We start from the raw sequence: 23,290 nt of genomic DNA on the forward strand, positions 1-23,290 counted from the left end.
ACAGCATTATCATCTCTCTTCTTGGATATATCACTTTAATGTAATGATAAGGATACGGATGCGGATGAACGGACGCATAGAAGGATAACTGAAGGAATTTATAGTACATCAAAGTATAATATTTCATCCCCTGCGCTCTTCAATATTTTGTAACTCTTACTCCCATGCATCTCACCGTAGTAATCGCCATCCTACTGCATTCGTCACAGGTCCTACACGTTATCCCGTCACCGTTCGAAAGAATGCACATTCAAATACTATATATTACATTCTCTCATTTATTTACTTTTCTTCTCAATCCCAATGCGATCTTCCGACTCCACTCTATCATCTATAGTCTCAATCAGACATCACACTATCCTCATCAGCAAACGGTGCATACTCATAATCCATCGGCCGTCTCATCTGAGAGGTCACCCAATCTTCGTCGGTATCTTCCAGACTATAGCCCTGACCACCTGTATAAGTCAACAGGACAGGTAAGAGGACCAGACCGTGCAATGCCCCAGAGAGAATAAGGGATAACCACATTCTAAAGTAATATACTTCTAGGAGTTTGGAGCGAGTGAGTGCGAGGACGGATATTCCTATGAGTTTGGTCATTGTTATCCCTGAGAATACCTATCAAAGTAAACGTAACTGGTTAGCAATGATCCCCTCTTTTATGTGTTTCAACATTCACTCCAACATTCACATGAGTTTTGCAAGTTCTTTCGGATAGGAGGAGGAGCAGAGGTATGGCTAAGGCAAGATATAACGACGTCGATGGTAAGATAGAGAATACACTCACAGAAGGTCCAACATCTACCAAAGCCGTCCAAGCCCTCTCATCCCTCTCCTTCTTCCCCACCTCTTTATCAATCGGTAATCCTGTTCCGGCCCCCATAAATGCCCGAGCAATGTGTGAACAGAACTCTACTGCTATACCCAAACTGATAACCAGATTGACCAGACTAATAGCATTGAGCGAGATTCCCCAGTACCCCATGATACCCATCACGTTGATGACAGCAAGGGAACACACGAACGTGACCGTCGCTCCTGTTCGCCATGATCCCAGCAGTAGACTTGTAATTCCAAGGATAGCGAATAGGGCCAACGAGAGAACTTGAACAGCGGTAGATTGGATGTGCGAGTACTGGTCGAAGAATACGTAGAAGAGTGAGTATGGGAAGACTTTCACACCTGTTCGGTGGGTGATGTCGTTTGAGATTCTCCTCGCGGCTGCTAGGGCGTCTATGAAATCCGACTGTGATTTGAGGGGTGTATGGTATGTCCTGAAGTGAGATGCCGTGACTGTTGAATTGTCGTTCGATAACTTGACTGCCGATGAGTAAGGTGCTTGACCTCCTAAGGGACATTCTTCGTTCGTAGGGGATACCAACCACTGTTGTAGGTATTTCATGAAGTCTTGGTTCTCGGGTAAGCCATTCATCGTAGCATCCCATTCTTCACCTTCGAAACAAGGTCGACACAGTCTGTCTGAGTCTCGAGGAGAGCAGAACACAGTTGGATCTCGACGTCGGACTCTACAGCAAGACTCGAACGTCGGGTTGGTCCATTGTAGGAAGTCGTCGATCCATGCTGCAGGTGGGGAAGCAACAAACGAAGATTCGGGTCGTTTTCGCTCAGCCTCCAAGGTGTTGGCTACACTCAGATCCATACAGGTTGTGAATCTCCCACAAAGCTGTTGCTGGCCATGTCGAGTGGGTGCGTCTGCACCTTGAGCTACGAAGTAGACTGGAGGTCCCACGTCGAGATACGCATCGAGAGCGTTGAAGTAGGGTACCAGGTATGAGTCAGAAGGAAGTGCGAGACGTTGGTCTATACGCCACATTAGCTATGTGATACCCTCAGCTGGACTGCCAGCTACACTCACCTAATCCAAGAGTAATATGCTGGATACCAATGGTGGCGAATAGGAATAATCCCCCAAACGCCACCAGTACAAGCTGCTTGATCTCGTTCTTGAGCAAGAACGGAGCATATATGGTCCTCATGAACTTGTTGACTACGCCTTTACCTGCAGGAGCTGTTTCATCATACAGCCCAATGGGAGGTCGAAGCCGGACACAAGGGAAACAGTCGATCCTCATCGCCTAAGGGTTCATAGTCAGCGTAGCTCACCCATGAGTGTTAATAACTCTACCGGGACTCACCTCAGCTCTTCTCAGATCCAGCGCCATCGCACTAACAAACACTGTGACCTGCATGACCGCACCCAAGAATACACTTCCCGCAGCGTAGATAGCGAAATTTCTAACAGCAGGCATAGGTACTAGTGCACCTAAAGCGAACGCTACGACTTCGGTAACGGATGAGAGCAGTATCGAAGGTCCCATCCTCGCTACGGCTCTGGCCACTCTTTCTTCGGGTGAAAGCGAAGTGCCGGTACTAGGCTGTCGCCCATCACTGTCAACCGATTGAGCATCGTCATGTCCGTCCTGGGCAGCGTGAAGAGAGTTTTGTCTCTCAAGCTCGTGCACCAAAATGAAGACGTTGTCTACGCCTACTGCCAGGACGAGGAAAGGTATGACCTCCGCAATGATCAATGTTACCCTTACACCAAGGAGGGAGAATAAGCCAACTGAGGAGGAAACCGCGATGAGAACGATGGCGATACCGAAAAGGCCTAAAGAAAACTTCGAGTTGACCGATAGAAGTGTGGGGATAAGTGAGAAGCTGGGCGAAGTAGGTGATCTATCTTCGGGAGGCGATTTGACGATCCTAAGCAGAACACCGAGGCGGATGATACCTCTCCATAATCGATGACTGAACGCTGAAATCACTTGAGGAGGCAAACCTCCACCCAATGTCAAAGAGACATATAGGAACATGACCAAGTAGGATAAGACGACAATCTTGACATCCGTATTGGTACTCTTGTTTAGCTCTTCTTCCAAACTGACACCAGTTGAATAACTGATTGTGACGTCAGGTCTTGATAATCCAGCTAGATAAGATCTAAGAACCCTTTCCCATTCTTCTGCTGGAGCGACTCGATCATCATTATAATTATTCACTACCCAAGTGATGACTAACGCTTTGGCGTTAAGCCAATCTCCGTTAGCACCGCCCAAAACAAGTTTAGGATCTATAGGTTGACCAAATGGCGGCAGACATTCTCCTGGCCTTCCAGCACAATCCTTGATTCTAGATTGCCAATCTTCCACCCATTGCTCCATATCTTCTCCCAACCATGCTGAAACGGACTGTACCACACATGGTGTTCCTGGTCCAGCGGGTGCGAAACATATGTCTTGCAGAGTCACTCCCGATTCAGATTCAAGTTGACCTATTTCAGCTTCTACCTTCAACCACCAGTCGAGGGTATCGTAATTAACGGGACCATCTCCAGGTTGAGTGATGAATACCTGTTCGGATCGATAAAATGGGCCGAAGTTGTCATCGAAAAAGTGCTTTTGAGCAGCTGATTCACTCGATGGGGAGACCCACAGCCTGACAGGATCAGTTTCGACTGCGAAATACTTCCATCCGATGTTGAGCAAAGCTACCACCAAGGCGGTTATACCAAAGACGACTACTGGTTGTTTGGCACAGAATAGACCGAGACGATAGAACGATCGACGTAACACTGCATTGATCTTATTCTGTTTGGGTTGAAGGTGTTCCATCGGGTCGAGCAACGAAGCACCTCTTCCGAGTCGGAAATGGATTGATCCGCTCGGTCCTGATTCTGCATCTTCTCCACCTCTTCCGATCATTCCATCTAACCCATTGGTGTTTCCGCTTGCGGCTGTAGGGGAGAGAGGTGGGTCCAGCAAGGCGTGTCGCTCGTATCGCCTCTGTCGATGTCGAAGAGCTTGCTTCCATGAATAGAAAGCGATTCCAAGGAGGATGGCGACAGAGTATATGATAAGGAGCGAGAAGGTGAGACATGATACAGCTCCGACATGGCATTTGCCGCTCGATGGAGGAGCGACATAGGGAAGCTCGGGACATACAGCTGGACAATCGGCACAAGCACATCGAGCGTTGATGTTATTGGTGTCAGAGCAACTGAGGGGTATCCGAGAGTATTGAGAGTCGTCGTTGTCGGGAAAATTGATCTGGAAAGGTGATCCCAAGCCTGGTCTAAGATCCCCCATGTACTTCAAAAATGAACTAGCATTCTTCGCTCCTCCACCTATTAAGTCCATCGCGAACCCATTGGTGGCTCCGAATTGTACGTCTTTACAGCTACCGTAAAACCCCTGCTTGAACTCTGAGCTAACTTCGTAGTCTATCTCCTTGACCGCGTCTTTACCGTCCGTAGTCTTCTGTGTTGAAGTGACTGAAAGGAAAGTTGATTGATCGGGAGAACAGGTGAAGTCGCAATAGAAGGAACGAAAGTTGTTGATACATGCTGGACATGATGCGATGAGGGGTGCCGCCTGCTGTAAGCGATCGGATAGGGTGGCCACTTGATCATAGGTGCAACAGACAGAATCGGGGAGTGTGAAGGATGGACCACAGACGGAAGCCATCAGATCGCGTAGCTTTTGCTCCGGCTGCGACGTTTATCATCAATGGTTAGCTCAAGTAAGTGTAGCCAGAAGAGCCACCTATCTAATGTACACGTCGATAACGAGCTGCTCTGACTCACCTCTGTAGCGTTACCATCGTCAGGACAAGGTAGATCCGCGCCAAGCATACTGGTCCTTCCGCAACTTCCTCTCATGGCGCAGATGCCCTTCCCTCGACGCGGGGGGTCCGCTAGTCGAGACATGGTAATCGAGTGTGACTTGAGAGCAGATGAATGGGAACTTTGCACTGGTCGATTGAAGATATGATGAACGAGTTGACAGTGGTCAACTTGGTCAACTTGCTTCATCAAACGTCACTACCACCGTGTTGAGGGGGCCATAGTCACGTGATTTGTAGTGGCCACCCGGAACGGTATCAAATCTCAGTAGCCGAGAACTGGTTGGTGGTTTGTCACTACTGGTCATCGGAGTTCGCCGTCAGTTACAAGGTGGAGGAGGATGAGATGGGTGGCAAATACCACCGTCATGCCCAAAAGATCGAAAATAGATTTACATCTACATCGCTTTCTCACAACTCTTGTCTACAAGATCGGATATCATAAGCGTCCACACCAATTCAAGCAAACACATATCGAACTCTACACAAATTTGCAGGATGTTATAGTGAGTGCCGTTCGGACGTACTTATCGAAAGGATAGCTGTTGACTTCTATGTTTATCATTTGCAGCGCTTTCGCCTTCTTGATCCTGATAATTATCATCCTTTTGGTCTGGCTCAGTAAGTGATGACAGTAAGGGTGGTGTTCGTGCTTCACTAATTTTAATGTTTCCGTGCTGTATGATCAGTTCGGGTTCTAGCTGCTACCAACCAACGTCGAAAAGCCCGAAAGGATCCGTCGGTCCTTCCTTCTCAAATTCAAGATTTGAACCATCGACCAACATTCGCAGAGGCCGCTGAAGAAGTGACAGACAGAATGAGACCTCATCACCGACCGAGAGGGTCTGAGCCATTTACTCCCTACCAATCGAGATATACACGGGAAAGATCAGATGTAGGAGCAGTGACTAGAGTCATGGGTGATAATGCTAGTGTAACCAGTTTGCCCGCTTATGGTGAGTTCTCTGATTTGCCTTGATACATAACTGAGTTCAAACTCAAACCTCCATTTATAGGCGCTGCATCCCTACCCGTTCCTCCAGCAGCAATCTATGACCCTACTCGAGCTAGACTTGATGTACCACCTTCAGCGCTTCCATCATACCCCGATGTTTCCCCGCCCAAATATAGTGAAGGGACTTCACGATCAATCATGACCACGCAGTAGTCCATGACGCCAAGATAGACTTATTCTGTATTTTTAGAACCCAATCACCCTTCATGGAGACATGATATCACGTCATATTTTTGCAGTCATGTATCCTTTTTGTTCTGTTTATGCTTCACCATTTATCGGTTCACTTTCAGTAAACGTCACACTCATTACAACCCTCACATATACTTATATAAGCGCTCTGCAACGACCTACACCGGTCTCACTCCCATTCACTTGACCGTCACACCTACCCCATAGACTAATCCGGTACGCCAATCACATACACCCCAAATCAAACATCATTTCTCGACTCGACTTCCCACAAAGTCCAACACTCCTCATTTCAAGGCTCAACTCCGATAATCATGTCTACTTCCCAGAATTATGAGCTACCGGAAAGCACAGGAGAATCCGAAGAGACTGGATACCAGTTCGATTGGGACGGATATCTCACTGAAGAACACAAAATGTATGATGATCGTTATGCACCAACTTTCGGGCCTGATTTCATCGTTCCTATCAAAGTACGCCGATCACTCGTACAACTCTCCAAAACACTCTCAGTCCTGGGCCTTTCAAGGGCGGAAGAGGTCGAGATTGCCGAAGAGTTGTTAACCCTAGCGAGCGGAAAATGCCCCACGAATCCCGGTTCCTGGTTGACTCGCCGGGGGGGGGTTGACGAGTGAGGGAAGCGTGATCTTCACGGAAGAACAACTGGCAACTCTCTCAACGGCTTCAAATTTCTATCATGTCAAGAATGTCCAAAACTTTTTGACGGGGTATGACAAAGAGTTGAAGCGGAGAGAAGAGGAACGAAACGAAGAGAAGCGAAAGGCAAAGGAACCTTACCGCTCATGGGCTAAAAAGAGGGCAGAGACAGGTTTAACTTAGTGTAGGGATGCATCGTTTCTTTCATCTGACGTATATATAGCCTGTTTGTACAAGTTTGTGACGATCGTTAACATCGTAATCTCCCGGAATGTAGAACAGTCATCACAAATTCTTTGATCATACTTGGCAGCCGGCCTCTAAATTTCAGCACCATCCACTCGGTGCATCCTGACCATCCCGGTTTTCTTTTCCCCGCGCGAAATATACTGTACATAGGGCGTTGACACTCAAGCAACAATTGCCTTTTGATACAGAAATACGTCATCGAACTGAAAACCGCATCTTTTCTTTTGAGCTTATGGGTCTCCTTTCTGTGTAAAGTTGTTAGCATTTTTGACCATTGCACTCGGCCTTTCGTATATGTGTCATTCTTGCCTACTCCGACAGTCTCGGGTGTCCTTAGTCTCATAACTTCTGATCACCAATTCTCCTTCTTTGAAATCTCTTCACCACAACCTTCCCAGCCAAACGCTCACCCTCTCCTGAACGGCACGCTCAACATGAACAACGACTGCGGATATCAATCAGAGAATTGTAAGACATCGAAACATGAAAGTGCTTTCGTCACTTCTGAGGTTGAACGAAATTCATTAAACCAAGTGGCCAGTGCGCTATCAGTGTTAGACCTTTCAGAGGTAGAAGAAAGAGGTATAGCGGGGAAGCTGTTAGCTATATCCAGGGGAGTTCTGCCTATTACGAACGAACCTGAACGCATACGATCTTCAAACAGCGCTAACTCCGATCTAGGTAAGAAGGAGTCCATTCTCACTACCGACCAATTGAATACAGTGTCCCAGGCAGGCATGGCACAACAAGTCATGACGGTGAAGGGCGTCTTGGAGAGGTGTCGAAATCGGATGATGGCTCAGGATGACCAAGGCTCATTAGTGTGATAGCTTGGCTGCTATGTCGCAGATGATGCATCACTCCCGCCTCCTGCGGCGACATGACTTCTCTGAGTATAGTATTTAGAGAGGTGTCAGATGGCAATCGGTGTATCAAACCTGTTTGCGATTACATGCAACCACGATCCTTTCTTCGATAGCTGGTGAGTCTCTAGTGTAGTGTTGGGGTGTGACGGATGTGTTAGCATTCCAAAGGATCATTCCGTTGTGCCCGTACCCCCGATGACTTTGAAGGTACAGTATCGGCTCCGCGCCTACCTGCGAGCTGCGAACTGCCAGTCACACAAGGACACCTCGCGATGTGAAATACAGACCCTTTACGTCCTAAGAGAACTAAAATATATTCAAACGATATGCCTGAACGATCAAGATCGCAGCCTGACGGACCGTTCCACGATCCTTCAATCACAAAAGTTTCCACACAAAACCGTCAATAGTCGAACCACGTCTGAACCTAGTAAAATGGCTGAGATTATCGGCTCTCCCGCAGAGACCTTCTGGTCAATTGAGATCCCCCCTCAGGATAGCAGGTTCCTGTGAGTAAGCAACTCGCCTCAAAAGGAGTTTGAGGACGTCTCGGATTATTCACAACAATCTCCCACCACCCGCACTTACAGCTTATCGCCCCCACTTCCAAAACACCCTAAATCATCAATCCAGAGCTCGAGTGGCAAGAGTGCACAGACCTCAATCCCTTCATTCCAGTTGACTGATTCAGATGAATCACCTAATTCTGTGAGCTTTTGGGAGCCTACGGACAGAAAGAAACCGCAATGCACACTTCAAGAAGAACGATCGATCGACAAGATAAGCGGATGTCTGTCAGTACTGAACTTGAACCCCAAGACAGAGAATCGTACAAAGAAGTGGCTGGAAGGCGTTAAGAGAGGCAAAATTACTGAGGCCGAGGTTACTACGGCGCTCAATAGTTTTACTAGAACCGTTGACGAGAACTCGAAACGTAAAGGGCGGTTTGGAAAATACTTTGGACGTGGCGGAAAAAGGAGTAGTAATTCGGGACTGACACATGATGATCTAGAAAAGCTTAGTCGATATGGTTTGGCTGGTCATGTCCAGGTGATGAGAGGATGTCTAGACAGGCTAAGCAGTATGGGATGACGCGGTGCGATGTCATGCTCTGCACACACTGCCCATTTTGACCGTGAGATTCTGAAATGGTCTCGTCAGCCCAGCTTTTGAAAAGTTATGGGCCCCTTCTTGCACCTAGGCTTTGTCTTTTCCTTCTGCACCACAATCTAGACCCATATTTTCTACAAGATTCTAATTATCACGTCATCGATTGCTTGACGATCTGACACAATCGCAAATGTCTTTCCTTTCTAGACATTCCCCGGGTGGAGCTGAGCAGGTCAATGCAACAAAAGAGCATAAATGCGTTCTGGTGTACAGAGAATCAAAGGATATATGTCATAGGACACTCGATCCGCTCTTGTCGGGACAGAGGCGCAAATTGGATTTCTGATATAAGCCCCTGAGTATTTTATGGTATAATCGCCCGGAACTCAGACTTCCTCATACATCAGCCATTCTCTACAGTAGATAGTTCAATCCAACACAAACGAACGATACCCAACCGCCGAAACTCTTACGCTAAGTCGCCTTACAACTTGTTTTCCTTCATACCGCTGAAGCATTCTGCCATGTCGGATGATTCATGTTGCAGCTGGCTGTGGGGGAAAAATTCAGCCGGAATTCCTGTATCGCAACCTACCTTCAGTTTGAACGAAGGAGAATCACTCGCTCTGAGAATTCTTGATGACAATCTTTACAAGATCAAGGGATCGGTCAGCAAGAAGAATCTGACAGCCATGCATACGTCAAATTCGGTGCTCAGGATGGGGGCCAAGGTCCCAACTGATGATGCAAGATACTTGTTACCCTCAGAAGATCAGATCAGTACCATACTGCCAGGACCTGCCTTTTGGAACTCCAGGAATATGATCAACAATGTGATTCAGAGGTCCAGAGGTGAACCTGAGACCTCCGTCAACCAGACAGGCTATACTAGACACCACGTCAGCTCGATCGATGGGTCCAATGCACAGGACAACTCAGACATAGAAAAAGCCATAAAAGCAAGCTTGCAGTTAGAGGGGAAATGTCCAGAGCCTATGAGGGACGATGAGAGGGACAAGAATCCTTACGGGGAAGGTCCGTCTGGTACTCAGTGAAAGTTCCAGCATTCTGCGATGAATCTCATGACGGATGGAATTTGTTTGGAAAACTCACACCGACCCTGTCCTTAGCGCTAAGGGTAGCCCAGATATTAGTAGCGTAGCGATATTTTCGGTATTGATCTAGTATACACCACGATATTCAGACTATGAGTAGATTCATCCTTGGGAACACTGCTCGCAGAACTCCGTCTCGGTTTTCAGCTTTCATGTTTCTGAAACGCTTTAAACAGCTGAAATTGACTCGTGTCCCCTACACAAAAGTGTGCCAAACGGTGACGCTAAGGAGGGGGTCAGAACGGCAACTTTTGTGTAATTCCTACCTAAATATAAGCGGGAATGCGGATCTGCCGTCTGGCGAGTCCTGTCCAAGCTATATCATAAATAGAACTCAGATTCACATTAGGGTTTGGTAGCAGAACGGCTCCTTCATATTGTCAATCTTTCTCTCACAGCACCGCCACTTTTGACCTTTTACGTGCAACATCCAGTAACACACACTCCAATGTTACTTCCGAAAATCAGACTCCCATAAAAGGAGGGGCGTGGACCTGTCTTTCTCCTTTGACCATATCTGTGTTCAAACTTGCTACAAATGCGACAAAAATGAAGGAGAGGATGCACTGATCTGCAATGGACCTCGATTCTTAATACCCAAGATATCATTCGCCACTCATAGTCCCAGCTCATTAGAAGAAATTCTCATCCTCGTTGGTTGGGAGAAAAACAGGTCATTTCTTCACTATGGGTCTGTTTAGAAGGTTCAGCATCTCTTTTTCTTCCGGATCCGACCGATCCGCAGATAAAAGCTTCGGGTCGTTTCATCCCAGCGAAACGGAGGTTATGGCACTACGCAGCGTGGCAAACAACTACGACATGCTCGTGTACACCATGCCCTCAAAGGTCATCAAAGCTACGCGATCATATCTCCGTTCCCTGGCGAAAGGCAAGATTCCCACCGCAGCTTCCACATCTTCGAGTAAGTCAAGAATCCCGAGCTTTTTCCGAGGTTCGATACACCGCGTGCCATCTGCAGATGAGATACGTAGATTCTCAGCGGGTAGAGGTCTATGCGAAGAGGTGGAAACGGTTCTTAGCCTCCTGGAGCGACTGGAATCCAAGGAGGGTATTGTAAAAGTTCAAGCCACCACTCCTTCAAAATCTATAGACAAAGATTTGAGCAAAGTCACATCCTGTTCTACTGCTCCTGCGGAGAACCAAAAAGATCCGAAGCGTCAACTTGATAATTAGCAGAGAGAGCCGAATGACTTACGCTTGGTAATACATTAGGAGTAGTGCCTTGGGTGTAAGAAACACATTGTTCATACTCAATCGATCAAAACCCATATCTGACCCGCCGGCGAGATATCTCGTCAGCTGCTTGGACCTGGCCAAACGCAGGCAGGGGTGTTGTATGAATGAGTGTATGGACAACATCCTTTTGACCACTTGATCTGTCAACGGGCGTGACCTATCGCTGGCTATCCGTGCTGTATATCGCCCTTCCTAAATTGCACGATGCATGTCATCCTTTTCTCTGATCTCATTGAAGTTGACCGGACGGGACACGTAGACCGACCATTGTCCTGGAGAAATAAACTGATTCTTCCTCACTTTGTCTTCTGTGTTTTACTGCCCGGAAAGATTTCACACAACACATTCCACTGTGCAGAATGTAGTTACTGCATACAATGCACGAGGCTATCACTTGGGTCAGAATCAGGTTGCAGTTAGAGAGGACTGGTGGGGTTCAGACATCGAACCGTGGGACTTCCAGTGCGATGGGCCGAGGCCGTTCAACGGGAAAAGAGCGGTCAGAGGTATCTCGACGAGGTTTTGGCTTGGCTGAGGGTTAAGAATGACCGTCAAACCTGAGAAAGGATATGGTGCTCTGTACGGTACAATGAGCATCCTGAGAGGGTTCAAAGAAAAGACGTCTAGGAACTGAAAGGATATCAGACAAAGGACACCCACTGTCCTTTCCTTTGTGCTAAGGATCCGAGCTGAACAAGCTGTTCTATTTTTAGAGAACAATGAATGTCTGTACATTTATAAAAGCCATATAAAATGTGCCCCCCTCAAAGAGCGATTCCCACTTCTTCATCTTATCTTAACTTACATCTTGTAAAAGCCTAATTGAACCGCCAATCAGTAACTTCGCTGCGAGAGACCGAAATGGCACCGACATCTCACGCATTCCCGAAGTACTGTACCAGAGTTCAGGAGTCTGCCATCGATACAATATCTTTTCATATGGGATTCGCAGGGCTGAAGCACAGCGAGATTAAGGCCAAACAACACCTCGAATTCATCAAATATGGGCAGACCGTCGAGACGAACGTGTCAGTCGAAGACATAGGCCTAAAGAGTTTGTTCAAAAAGAACAAAAGTAGGACGATCCAAACTAAGACAGTGATGGATGCAGATCTAGACATCATCGTAAAATACGGTCCTGCAGATAGAGGGTTGGACGAATCCGTCAGGATCTACCAAACCTTCGTGGAAAGTTTGAGTGCGTCGCATTCTTCTGCCCCAGCTGGCGATAGTGCCCCATCCATGCAGGAAGACTTCAAGCATTTTCTTCAGAGTATCGGCGAGTAGTACTTGAAACAAGGAGACATGGACAGGGACATCATCGTAACGGTTTTCTGGTAGTCGTCGCGTGTCATTTCCAGTACTTTTCCCCGTTCGAATAGCTATAGCGACTTGCGCGTCACATCTCCCCCTCCTGCAGTATCTGAATTCTCTCGAAGTCGCTTTGCGGTATATGTTGACGAAAGCACGGCGGGATACTTTTCTCATGCATCTCGTGTTCTCCACGGAGTGATTTTTGTCTGTTTCTGTCTTATAGGCGGGACCTCTTAAGGAGAAAGAAGAGGTTCTCGACGAGAAACCTCGCTTAAATGGGAAGCACGAGTTATCCGGGTAAGTTAAGTCTGAACTTGACTCAAAATACATCTCGCACACAATCTTCATCTTGCACGAGAAACTGTACAACTTCCCCTCCAGTTGGACTCACCTTGATTGCCTCAACGCCCAAAATGGCCTATCCGCTCTCCTCCCACGTCCGATCCCACTTGTCCAAACTCAATCTCAAATACCCAATAATCCAAGCCCCCATGGCTGGCGTATCGACGCCCCAACTCGCATCGACCCTCTCCAACGCCGGTGCACTCGGCTCAATAGGTCTCGGAGCTAGTACTCCCACCAGTGCTAGACAGATGATCCACGACACACAAAAGCTCTTACGGTCCAGGAATACTCCATATAACGTCAACTTGTTCGTACATTCTCATCCCACACCCAATACACAGGTAAATACCAAGTGGTTAGAGATCCTTCGACCGCATTTTGACAAATATAGAGATGGGGATGTCTCGGAGGTACCTAAAGAATTGAGGGTGATATACAAATCTTTCGTATATGATAATTCCGAGATGGTCGATTTGTTGCTGGACACAAAACCTCCAATTATAAGCTTTCATTTTGGTCTACCCTCCTTGGACGTACTCAAGGAACTAAAGCAGAATGGGAGTATACTTATGGCGACCGCTACGAGTCTGGAGGAAGCACGTATAATTGAGAATGCCCAGATGATAGATTATATAGTAGCGCAGGGGTACGAAGCGGGAGGACATCGAGGTATATTCAACCCTTCAGGACTAGACGAGAAACTATCGACCTTCGTTCTAACCTCATTACTCCTGGAGAGATGTGCCACCCCAATCATAGCTGCAGGAGGGATCATGCATGGTAGCCATATCAAGGCATACCTCGATCTGGGGGTTGTAGCCGTACAATTGGGTACAGCATTTATAGGGTGTCCCGAATCCTCCGCTGATGCGGGGTACAAAGCCGCGCTGTTCAGCCAGAAGAGTGAAAGGACAAAGATGACTAGGGTCATTTCTGGTAGACCAGCTAGGTCTTTGGTGAATAGATTTACAGAGTTGGAGGATGAACTTGAAGGAGAGGTGGAGGTACCGGATTATCCCCTGACTTACGATGCGGGGAAGGCTTTGCATGCTCTTGCGAAAGCCAGGGGAGAACATGGGTATGGAGCTCAGTGGGCTGGTCAGGGGGCTTCTTTGGCAAGGGAGATGGGTGCGAGGGAGTTGTTGGAGAGGTTGGTTGAAGAGGCTGGGTTGGGGAGTTGAGATGGGTTGAGTACTGGAGTGACATTCCAGATGGGTCTTGAGGGTGACGAAACATCGACATTGTTGCTGTATTATGTATCATATTGTAGGTTATCTCCAGGACGAAGGGAAACTCGTCAAGTCTTCGAGTTCAACTGTATCGTACATTTGTATCTATATGCATGGTATGACCGTAAAACTATCTAACACAAACAGAACAACAATCCGTATTTCGTAACAATGATATATCACACTTAATATTCGTATCTACACAATGACAGATCTTGCATTCCTTCTCTATCTCGTAGTGTACGCCTTTCTTCGGGCGCGATCTACCCCTCTATCGCTCTAGCCTTTCTGCTTCTCACCCCAGCTCTTATGTGTGAGTGACCATTTACAGCAGAAGCAGAAATAGTCCTACTATCTTTCTCGACTTCTATTTGCGTTGTGTCCGATATATTCTTCATCTTATCCTTCTGCTTTGGTGTCGTCTCAGGTAGACCTTTAGGTCCAGGGGCGAAAGAGTATAATATCGTACCGACTGTCAAAGTAGAAACTAAGGTTAGCTCTGCTTTCTGAACGTACTACCCCCCCCATTCATCGCGTGACCAACGTGGGATGAGGAGCAACGCAGAGCAAGAAGAGCAAGCTGCTGAGACGGATATCACAAAGAGGGGGAATGGTGACCACTCACAAAGTACCATCATCCCTCCAACTCCCAGACCCACATTAAATCCAGACTGATACCACCAAACGCTAATTCCCAAACTAACAGCCTTCCTAACCGTCAAAACCAGATTCACAGTCACCGAGTTCACCCTCGATGTCAATCTGTTCACTCCTCTCACACAGAGTCCCTGGGTAATGACGTTGATCAATAGTCCGAGGAGAGCGGAGGGTATGAGTAGGTCTGCGTGTCCCCCTAGGATGGTTTTTATAGGGTTGTATGTTGGAAATGGGATGGGGAAGGAGGAGATGATAGGGACTGGCAAGGAGAGTGAAGATAAGGAGATGGGGGATGAGGAAGCGTAGGATTTGTATGTGGATTGGAGGGAGGTGCGAAGGGGGATGAAGAAGGGTAGGGAGAGGGCGTGCTACGGTCAAGAAGGGTTAGTGCTGCTTCGCAATACCTGAGAAACAATCGAAAAGATCACGCTGAACAGAGCCCCGATGTTTGGTATCAAGATTGATGGGGCCAAGGTGTGAAGGATGTTCAGAGTAGCAGCACTCACACCATAGAACAACGCTTCCCTCCATTGTTTCCCGTATATCCTATACGTCTGTTCCTGCCACATTCCTAGGAATGCTCCGATGATCATAGCTACGGTGAGTAGCCCCACTCCTGCAAAGTATTCTAGATGTTCAGGTATATACTTGTATGATGGACTTGGTTCGGACAGGGTATGTGAGGAAGGCGAGCTTGCTTGGGTTGCTTGGGTATGAGGTGGGCGTGGAGGACGAGGAGCAGATATGGTCGCTAAGATAATACCGGTCGTTATGAGGAGAGCCGCTAGCTGCGAGAGTAAGGTAACACGAAGGATGTTAGCGGATTGATACGCTTAGGCTTGAGCTCGTGGGACTGGTGTGGGCCATAAGGATTGCTGCTCAGTTGGATCGGACTTGGATAAATCACACACAACTTGTCCGAAAGAGTATCTCCTATTACCGAATATCCTTCCCACCAACATCGATACGCATAATCCTATTTGAAACGAGTTAATCAGCTCTTTCTCTGTGACTATAAGAGCTGCTCAGCTAACTCACCACCACTCCTGAGAATAATATGCACCGTCACGGGAATCTAATCCCATCATCCATTAGCTTCTGACACTGAACGTCCCGCCAGCATTTCCAAGCTCACCTTGAGACCAAATGCATAGTTGTTCACTATTTTCCCCAGAATATCAGCTAAGCCCCTTCGAAGTCCAACGGAAAGCAGAACCATCAGCAGAGCTCAACTTACTCAGACTGACTGCCAGGAACAGCACGACTTGTACACCCCATCTACCTATAGGTACCTTCCTAGGTTTGAACGTAGGGTACGGTACAGATACTTTCGGGATCTTCTTCCAGGTCAATTGAGAGGAGAGCGTGGTGATGGTTACATAGAGTATTTGAACGAATGTGAGGAATGTGCCTATAGATAGATGAGAGAGCTTCAGCGTGAACGTCCATAAAGCTAGACTACGATTAAGGAAGAGAAATTAGAGGTGGGTGAAATCATACGTACCTGATTTAGGATGATTCTTGAGTACTCCTTCTAACGCCCATACGTTGCTATATTCCAGGACAGTGTATCAGCTTGACATCTAAATAATAAGTTGGTACGTATCTTGAAGAGCCGCATTCAAGATTTCGGAGCGTAATATGTGCGCGGGTACTAGTGGTAGTAGCAGTAGCCGACTCACGAGCAGCATCCACCAAACACTAATCCCAATATCAAAGCCCATTCACCTGCTGAACTCTGCAGTACAGCTGATACAAGCGATCGATCGACCATGGCGAATGATATGTTGGGATGGAATATTATTTTCTTTCCGTGTGTGATGTAGATGAAAGAGGTGATCTGACGTTTACGATTGATGCGTACTGATGAATCCAATCGCTCGGATCGCTCGGACTGACGAGGGAAGGGAAGGTTATGATTTGTAGAAGCGGTGTGAGATCTTTCCTTGTGAATAGTATCTATCCTAACATTGTGAGAGATGTGTGTGTATAGTGGTTGAATCGTATCACCAGTTGAAGGTCGACCTGTCTTCTATGTAGGATGTTGAAATCGCACTTTGCTCGTTGTTCGTTGTTGACAAGCGTCCCCTCCTCATCGTCATGATTCCCTTGTCCAGTTCCGCCGGTAAGTTGATAACGTTAATTCGGTTACTCACCTAAGACCTGGGTGATATGATATATCGTGACATCACGACTATCCCTACCTCCAATCTTGGCAGGATGAATTGAGAAGAGTACCTGATTGTTTGTTTTGTCATGGTCAAAAGTCGTGTTCTCATCGACCTCCCCACTTTCTCACGCTCTGGGACCAACATGAGATAGGTTTTATCATCGACGGCTACTTACCATCTCCTCGACATCTTCCTCTTCGCCCAGAGATCCCATCCAATCATCCTAGGAGAAGGGAGAGTGAAGACAAGAGAATCATCGTGAAATGGTACTTTCTATAACCACCACGCAATATAGCGAAACCCACACAACAATCGTTAATGGACATGTACACAGAAGAGAGGAGGTAACCAAGATTATAGTGATCGAACCACTCCAAGATCCTAGCAAGTCAATAGCAGTAAGAGCGAATGGGGACGCCAACAAGAATATAGATGCCAACGAAGGAGAGCCTGCGATATATAATCTGGATAGATGGACGAATAAGCTGAGTAATCGGCAGAGGATAGCTTTGGTGCTGGTCATTTGGGCGATATGGATTAGATATCTATGGTGGGCATTCGGATAGGATCAGAGCAATCACGATATATGTTATGGCCCACACAATAGCGCCCGTTCAGGTAACGATAGCATATCAAGGTAAGCTGTGGTGAGTTTATGGTCGATTCGTAACTGGCTGAGAAGTGTCTCGCAGTATCTCTCCTATTGGATGATCCTCGACGAAAGGATATAGCCAATTACCACCCGACTTCTCGTGCAAGCAGCACTATCAACACGGTGCTCTCAACGCCTCGACTCCACGCATGCTGATGGACCAGGACCAGTCTCGAATCGACATACGATGTATAAACTATCAGTGGACAAACTATTTCTAGGATTACACTTCCCTCGGAATAGCAGCATCAACAAATGCATGACATATCGACCTTTGTATCATCGCCAACGCCTACAACTTAGTCTTCTTCTCCATATCCCTCCCCTCCTCCCACATCGTCCTCCCAGAACACGCACAAACAGTCTTCTCATTACTCCAAGCCCCCGCAGATCTAGCCACAACTCCAGCAAAGATCTTCCCCAACGTCGACTGTGGCTCACCTCCCGTCGAAGTTGGCGAAGTAGATTCAGACTGGACGATACACCCTCTTCCTACCCAATTCCACAACTCCCCTTCAACCTCCTTGAACAAATCCGCATACCCATCTTTATCCGGCGTGATCTTCCCGAGATTTAAGAACTGCTTCCCAGTCGTACTTGGTGGATTCACTATATTCCCAGTCTCGGATATATACACGTTCCATCCCCCTGCGGCTCCGACTCCCAGCCCGATATTGGACGGAGGGGGTAATCTGACGGTCAAGTCCATGAGGATGGTTTTGGGGTCGATCTGGACGAATCGGGCTATGCCGAATACCTTTTGGGAGAACTCGGACTCGTTCATTCCTGGTAATTCCACGGACGAGGACGAGGGAGAGGTAGCGAGGATGGGGTTGGAGGTTGAAGCTATGTTTGTGGGGATTGGGAGAGGCGATTCGAGGATTGATACGGCTGCTGTTTGGGGAATTGAGGAGTTGGAGGGGGATGAGCCACGGACTATTACTTGGCGGTTGGTCGATTTGAGGGCGGAGAGAAGTTGGGACGGTGGGGCTGTGGTTTCGTCGGATTAGTATATTGTATATGCGGGTATTTAGGGTGGTGCATGGAGTAGCGGATTGACAGATTATATGTCTTTCCTATAATTTTACGTTCCATAGAGCCGAAATGCAGAGGTACCGATAAGATGGATGGTAGTGGAAGGCAGAAGTGGAACCGCTCACTCTTTCCAATGATGGTCACCCTCTTCTTCTCCAAATCAATATCATATCGTTCGATCCCTATACACCCATATCATCGGCTTCGAACACATCGATGAGTATTCAGCTGTACATACCCGGTATATCTCGTAGAGACCCTTGAACTGCATTCACACACTTTCTACTTCGTCAGCTTTGAGACTCAATTGTAATCGATGGGCTGGCTTACATTCTGACAAGTCATGTCGACCGCGAATTCGGTCTGCGAGGAAAGAAGTCAAGATTAGTTAGCTGATCCGAGCGTTTTCACGGAGGAATGGGCGCTAGCTAACCTTGAAAGCTACTGAAGCCAGTGTCATCTTGCTTTGCTATTTCTCAATGTTCGTTGACTGTCCTCCGGAGTTCCAAGGGAGTAATAGAGGTATAATGAAGGATTATATGTAGAGGAAGAAACAAGGTCGTCAACATTATTAATCAGCAGTTGCGTCTACGAGCATCACCTCATCAACATGCATCCTCCTCCACTCTCTCAAGAGGAAAGCGGATACCTCCGAAACAATGTACATTAAATCCACGTCATGACTGTACTACTTATACACGTCAACCGGACGCGTCTTACTCGTAAAATCAACATGAATATCAACCTGAGAACATTACTCGAGCACGAGTTGAACCAGATAAATCACCAACCAACCAACCTCATCATCATCTCTCAGCACAAGCACCACACACTTATACCATATATATCATATCCCGACTCATCATCTATTCGTACAAGCATCTGAGACAAGCTGTCATCCCATGACACGAACAGTAGCCCACTCATATTCACACCCGCACAATGGCAGAAGATATCACCTCGTGGATATCCAAGTCCATCATTCAACACGATTCACTCAACGGGGCAAATCACAAAGTACCCATCAGAGGGAGGTATGCACAGGTTATCAAGGTGGATTCATCAACATTGCCCAGCGTGAACCTTATCATATAATTACTCAAGCAGCTCGCTCTGAGAGCCAAATTCGCTGACAGTTTAACATTTCGCAGTTCTCATCGTACAGGGACGAGTTCGATCCCCACGCCGAGATCCGAGGTGTCATCTCAGATAAGACCCATTGGATTCGAGTCAAGTTTGATGTAGATGCGACAGATGAATTTGAAGAGTGAGTATCTCATCTTACTTCCACACACACACTCTCTCTCTGTCCATCGCATCCAGTCTCATCAGGTATACTGATGCATGTCCAACAGACCAACAGCCTCTCTCCCACCCGAATCACTCACATCAAACCTCCGCTCAATCTTCCTAATCGAGTCATTCCGCATACACCTATCCCCACCATCCAATACCCACCGTCGCAAATCACTTAACACACCCTCAGGGGATCTCCCAGAAATCTTGCTCGAAATACTAAAATGGAGAGTGATCAACGGAGATAAATCCGATCCTGTATTTTACCCAGATAACCCAGAAGTGAGTAAGGGCAAGGGGGATGTTGATGTACAAGTTCAGAGGGTGTTGAGGAAATGGTGGTTCGGAGAGTAAGCCGTCTCTCCCCTCCCCCTCATTATCACTACGAATACATAGCTGACAATTCGATTAGGTCAAACTCTAGTCAATCTCACGTACCTTCCACAAGTCAATTTCCCCTCCCCACTCAAACTCCCTCACGATACAACCCTTTGAACCCCGGCTCAGCCAAACCACTTATATCCTCTTCTTTGGCTGGATATCACTCTTCCCCTGCTATCCTATCTACTTCGGACCCGAGTTTACAGAATGATCAATCAACTCAATCTCATGGTCGAGATAAGGACCATGAGTGGAAAGGTAAAGCGGGAAAGCGAAAGCCTGGCGAAATTATGCTGCTTGATTTCCTGCAACCATACTTCAATCCTCCTGGGGGAGCGAAGAAGAGAGTTATTCCGGAATGGCTGTTTGACAAGTCCGATGAAGTCAAGGTGATGTTGGATGATATTACCATGTTTGGGTTGGAGCTGCCTCTGGATCAAGAAGAAGAAGATGATAGAGCAGGTCCTGATCAGAATATAGGGAGTGTGAAAGGGAAGGAAAGAGAACGGCAAATACCCATGTCACACGAAATGTCGCCTTTAAGAAACGAGGTGGGAGAAGGTCAAGCCAAGAAGCGGGAAAGCATCCTTTCTGTTGAGATACCGACGTCGAAAGCCAAAATAGATGATTCAGCATGTACCCCGCTAGAGGATCAAAATACTTCATCGTATCAACCAGTTCAGCGAACGCCCCAGGTGAAATTGCCAGCACACCTTAATCTCTCAGACACAGATGAAGATGATCTCCAATCACCCATCTTCAAGGAGAACTCGCCATGTTCGCCATCACCTACCAAAAACAGGAAGGTGGTACCTCTCGTTCAAAGTCAAACTTCACCTGTTCAACAACGAGAACAGCCAGAGGAGGAAGAGGAGAGTGAAGATGATATACTGATCAAACCTCGACGAGTCCTTCGAGGTAAGAAGAGGGTTAGAGAGATGTTTGATCCGTTGGCTATGCCTTCTTCGTCCCCTGCGAGAGAAGAGGGGGATATCGATATTGATATGGATATGGATGTGGAAAAGGAGGATGGAAAATGCCCAAAGGAGCAAGAAAAGGAGGAAGATGATGATGATCTTTCGGATTATGAGAAGGAACAGAAACGCAAAGCTAGACGAACACTATCCGAAAGTGGAGCTGAATTCACGAAGAAAAGGAAAGTCGGGTACACCTCGCCTGTCCATAGTGAACCTCAAGATCATGAAAAGGAGTTGATACCTGAATCTGAAACTCCCATCAGACCAACAAAACCTGTTCTTCACTCTGTTGGAACTCAGACTGCCAATGAGGCGACGCAGAATGGTTCATCGAAGGAAGTGACGGTACCACTTGACTCACATAGCACTCAAGATCCAAGCCAAGTCTCCAAGTCAGATGATCCGCAGAACTCACCCCAAGCCAAGAGTCAAGTAGAAGGTTCGCAGAGCAGTAGTAATCCTCTGAGCCAAAGTCAAAGCCAAAGTCAGAAACGCAAGATCTCGGAGATATTGGTGGATGATAGTGATCAGAGTTTATCTCAGCACAAGTCGTCAAATGAGGATCGAAAGGATATGTCCAACGGCTCTCAATCGCAGTCTCAGTCAAAGTCACATTCCCAACAACAGGATCAATCGCATCAACCAACGCATATTTCCACCCATTCGGATCTTTCTCCGGTTCGAGCTCATCGAGCAACTCAGTCAGATCTGGGTAAGCAGAGTCAAGGCGAACCCCAAAGTCCATCTTCTCCCAAAAATCCTACTACCATAACATCCTCTCATCCACTAAACATCACCAGAGTCGATGAAACAACTCACGAACCACCTTCCTCAAAGGAACCTCGTCCCTTGCCTAAAGAGGATCCCACCTCATCTCCCATGGTACCCACCCATCCAACGCACATAAGCGCTTCTCACGCTACCTCCTCGCTCATCGCACCAGCACCTCACTCATGCAAGATACCGAAAGTGGAACATTTCACTCCTACTCACCCTCAAACTCCTCCGGTCGCTCGAAGGCAGTCAACAGGTAAAGGATCTAGAAAGAGCTTTCTGAGCAGTATACATTTTTTCTCCTCTTCCTCTTCTTCGAGGAAATCTAGAGTTCCAGAAGGCGGCGAGGAAGGAGGGGCAGACGAAAGTCCGTTGAAGAAGAGGCGGAAGGTGGGTGAAGAAGGTATTTTAGGGAAGTTGGGACGATGGGCTCTAAGGGGCAATCCGGCTGGACCTGCTCAGGAAAAGGAGGGGGATAAGGTTATTGGAGGAGCTACCCATCAAAGAGAGGTACTTCGACCCTATCGAAGTGAGGATGAGGTACTCGATCCGGAGAATGGAGATGGGTTGGACGATGGGCTGGATAGGACGGTTGATCTGGAGATGGAATTGGATAGTGAGGTTGAGGTGATCGTTATTGATGATGACGAGGAGGAGGAGGTTGAAGAAGTGAGGAATAATGTGAAGATCGAAATGCACAACAATGGTCTCAATGAGGACGTGCAGGGAGATCCGGAGGTAACAATCCATGGAGATGATGAGGTCGAGAAGGACGTGGAAGCTACGGTGTTGCAAGTGGGTCAAGGACCAAATACTGTACCTGGAGATGATACCCACTCGGTATCGGTTCCGGAGCCGAAGTCCGACTTCACTCAGAGATCAGAATCAAACAATCAAGACCCTCTACAAGATGAGGACGAGGCAGAAGCCTCAAACCTGACCGTAGAGTCATCTGTCGAAGTACCGGCCATAGCCCGAGCTACGAAGTTGGGGCGCGATTTCAAGTTGGATTTGAGAGTAGATGGGTTGATGGAGCGGGAAGTGCGAAAAGCAATTGATGGTATGGACAGAGCGAGAACCAGAAAGTTTGGGAAATAGCGATGGGATTGGTCGATCCGAGTGAATCATATATGTTAGATTTATGATATTAATGATGAATATGATAGGACATTGGCGTTTACGCTCCCAATTGTTGTACATTGTGTATATTTATGTTCGGTACTATATGATCTTATGAATTATGATTATGACATTATGACACATGAATCGACCCATGATTTCAAGAACATCGACTTGGTGAGACGTCTATATGAGTTGCATGGCATAGCTTCTATCTACCAAATTTAACCTAGAT

General features: G+C 47.2%; 10 protein-coding genes across 10 annotated transcripts; 7 read left to right on the top strand and 3 right to left on the bottom strand.

Annotated features, from left to right (window-relative positions):
* Positions 1 to 339: 339 nt before the first annotated feature.
* Positions 340 to 4,729, bottom strand: I302_109070 (uncharacterized protein; the record flags this gene model as incomplete). Its single annotated transcript, XM_019194798.1, has 5 exons — positions 340 to 621; positions 791 to 1,824; positions 1,880 to 2,099; positions 2,160 to 4,511; positions 4,607 to 4,729. The coding sequence occupies 5 exons, from the start codon at positions 4,727 to 4,729 to the stop codon at positions 340 to 342; spliced, it is 4,011 nt and encodes a 1,336-aa protein (XP_019043634.1).
* A 413-nt stretch (positions 4,730 to 5,142) lies between these two features.
* Positions 5,143 to 5,812, top strand: I302_109071 (uncharacterized protein; the record flags this gene model as incomplete). Its single annotated transcript, XM_019194799.1, has 4 exons — positions 5,143 to 5,150; positions 5,216 to 5,265; positions 5,334 to 5,600; positions 5,661 to 5,812. 4 exons carry the CDS (start codon positions 5,143 to 5,145, stop codon positions 5,810 to 5,812), a joined length of 477 nt encoding a protein of 158 aa, XP_019043635.1.
* Positions 5,813 to 7,191: 1,379 nt separating this feature from the next.
* Positions 7,192 to 7,584, top strand: I302_109072 (uncharacterized protein; the record flags this gene model as incomplete). The annotated part of the gene is made up of 1 exon (XM_019194800.1): positions 7,192 to 7,584. One exon carries the CDS (start codon positions 7,192 to 7,194, stop codon positions 7,582 to 7,584), a length of 393 nt encoding a protein of 130 aa, XP_019043636.1.
* Positions 7,585 to 9,257: 1,673 nt separating this feature from the next.
* On the top strand, positions 9,258 to 9,788 carry I302_109073 (uncharacterized protein; the record flags this gene model as incomplete). Its single annotated transcript, XM_019194801.1, has 1 exon — positions 9,258 to 9,788. The coding sequence occupies one exon, from the start codon at positions 9,258 to 9,260 to the stop codon at positions 9,786 to 9,788; it is 531 nt and encodes a 176-aa protein (XP_019043637.1).
* Positions 9,789 to 10,682: 894 nt separating this feature from the next.
* Positions 10,683 to 11,042, top strand: I302_109074 (uncharacterized protein; the record flags this gene model as incomplete). The annotated part of the gene is made up of 2 exons (XM_019194802.1): positions 10,683 to 10,770; positions 10,828 to 11,042. The coding sequence occupies 2 exons, from the start codon at positions 10,683 to 10,685 to the stop codon at positions 11,040 to 11,042; spliced, it is 303 nt and encodes a 100-aa protein (XP_019043638.1).
* Positions 11,043 to 11,966: 924 nt separating this feature from the next.
* On the top strand, positions 11,967 to 12,392 carry I302_109075 (uncharacterized protein; the record flags this gene model as incomplete). The annotated part of the gene is made up of 1 exon (XM_019194803.1): positions 11,967 to 12,392. The coding sequence occupies one exon, from the start codon at positions 11,967 to 11,969 to the stop codon at positions 12,390 to 12,392; it is 426 nt and encodes a 141-aa protein (XP_019043639.1).
* A 440-nt stretch (positions 12,393 to 12,832) lies between these two features.
* On the top strand, positions 12,833 to 13,945 carry I302_109076 (uncharacterized protein; the record flags this gene model as incomplete). Its single annotated transcript, XM_019194804.1, has 1 exon — positions 12,833 to 13,945. The coding sequence occupies one exon, from the start codon at positions 12,833 to 12,835 to the stop codon at positions 13,943 to 13,945; it is 1,113 nt and encodes a 370-aa protein (XP_019043640.1).
* Positions 13,946 to 14,256: 311 nt separating this feature from the next.
* On the bottom strand, positions 14,257 to 16,424 carry I302_109077 (uncharacterized protein; the record flags this gene model as incomplete). Its single annotated transcript, XM_019194805.1, has 9 exons — positions 14,257 to 14,465; positions 14,619 to 15,018; positions 15,157 to 15,438; positions 15,562 to 15,626; positions 15,689 to 15,725; positions 15,786 to 15,811; positions 15,888 to 16,061; positions 16,155 to 16,201; positions 16,333 to 16,424. The coding sequence occupies 9 exons, from the start codon at positions 16,422 to 16,424 to the stop codon at positions 14,257 to 14,259; spliced, it is 1,332 nt and encodes a 443-aa protein (XP_019043641.1).
* Positions 16,425 to 17,765: 1,341 nt separating this feature from the next.
* On the bottom strand, positions 17,766 to 18,968 carry I302_109078 (uncharacterized protein; the record flags this gene model as incomplete). Its single annotated transcript, XM_019194806.1, has 5 exons — positions 17,766 to 18,463; positions 18,634 to 18,690; positions 18,747 to 18,786; positions 18,839 to 18,871; positions 18,942 to 18,968. The coding sequence occupies 5 exons, from the start codon at positions 18,966 to 18,968 to the stop codon at positions 17,766 to 17,768; spliced, it is 855 nt and encodes a 284-aa protein (XP_019043642.1).
* Positions 18,969 to 19,450: 482 nt separating this feature from the next.
* On the top strand, positions 19,451 to 23,034 carry I302_109079 (uncharacterized protein; the record flags this gene model as incomplete). The annotated part of the gene is made up of 4 exons (XM_019194807.1): positions 19,451 to 19,561; positions 19,660 to 19,775; positions 19,864 to 20,154; positions 20,217 to 23,034. The coding sequence occupies 4 exons, from the start codon at positions 19,451 to 19,453 to the stop codon at positions 23,032 to 23,034; spliced, it is 3,336 nt and encodes a 1,111-aa protein (XP_019043643.1).
* Between the last annotated feature and the right edge of the window lie 256 nt (positions 23,035 to 23,290).

Source organism: Kwoniella bestiolae, chromosome 8, assembly GCF_000512585.2.
Source record: "Kwoniella bestiolae CBS 10118 chromosome 8, complete sequence".
Taxonomy (NCBI): domain Eukaryota; kingdom Fungi; phylum Basidiomycota; class Tremellomycetes; order Tremellales; family Cryptococcaceae; genus Kwoniella; species Kwoniella bestiolae.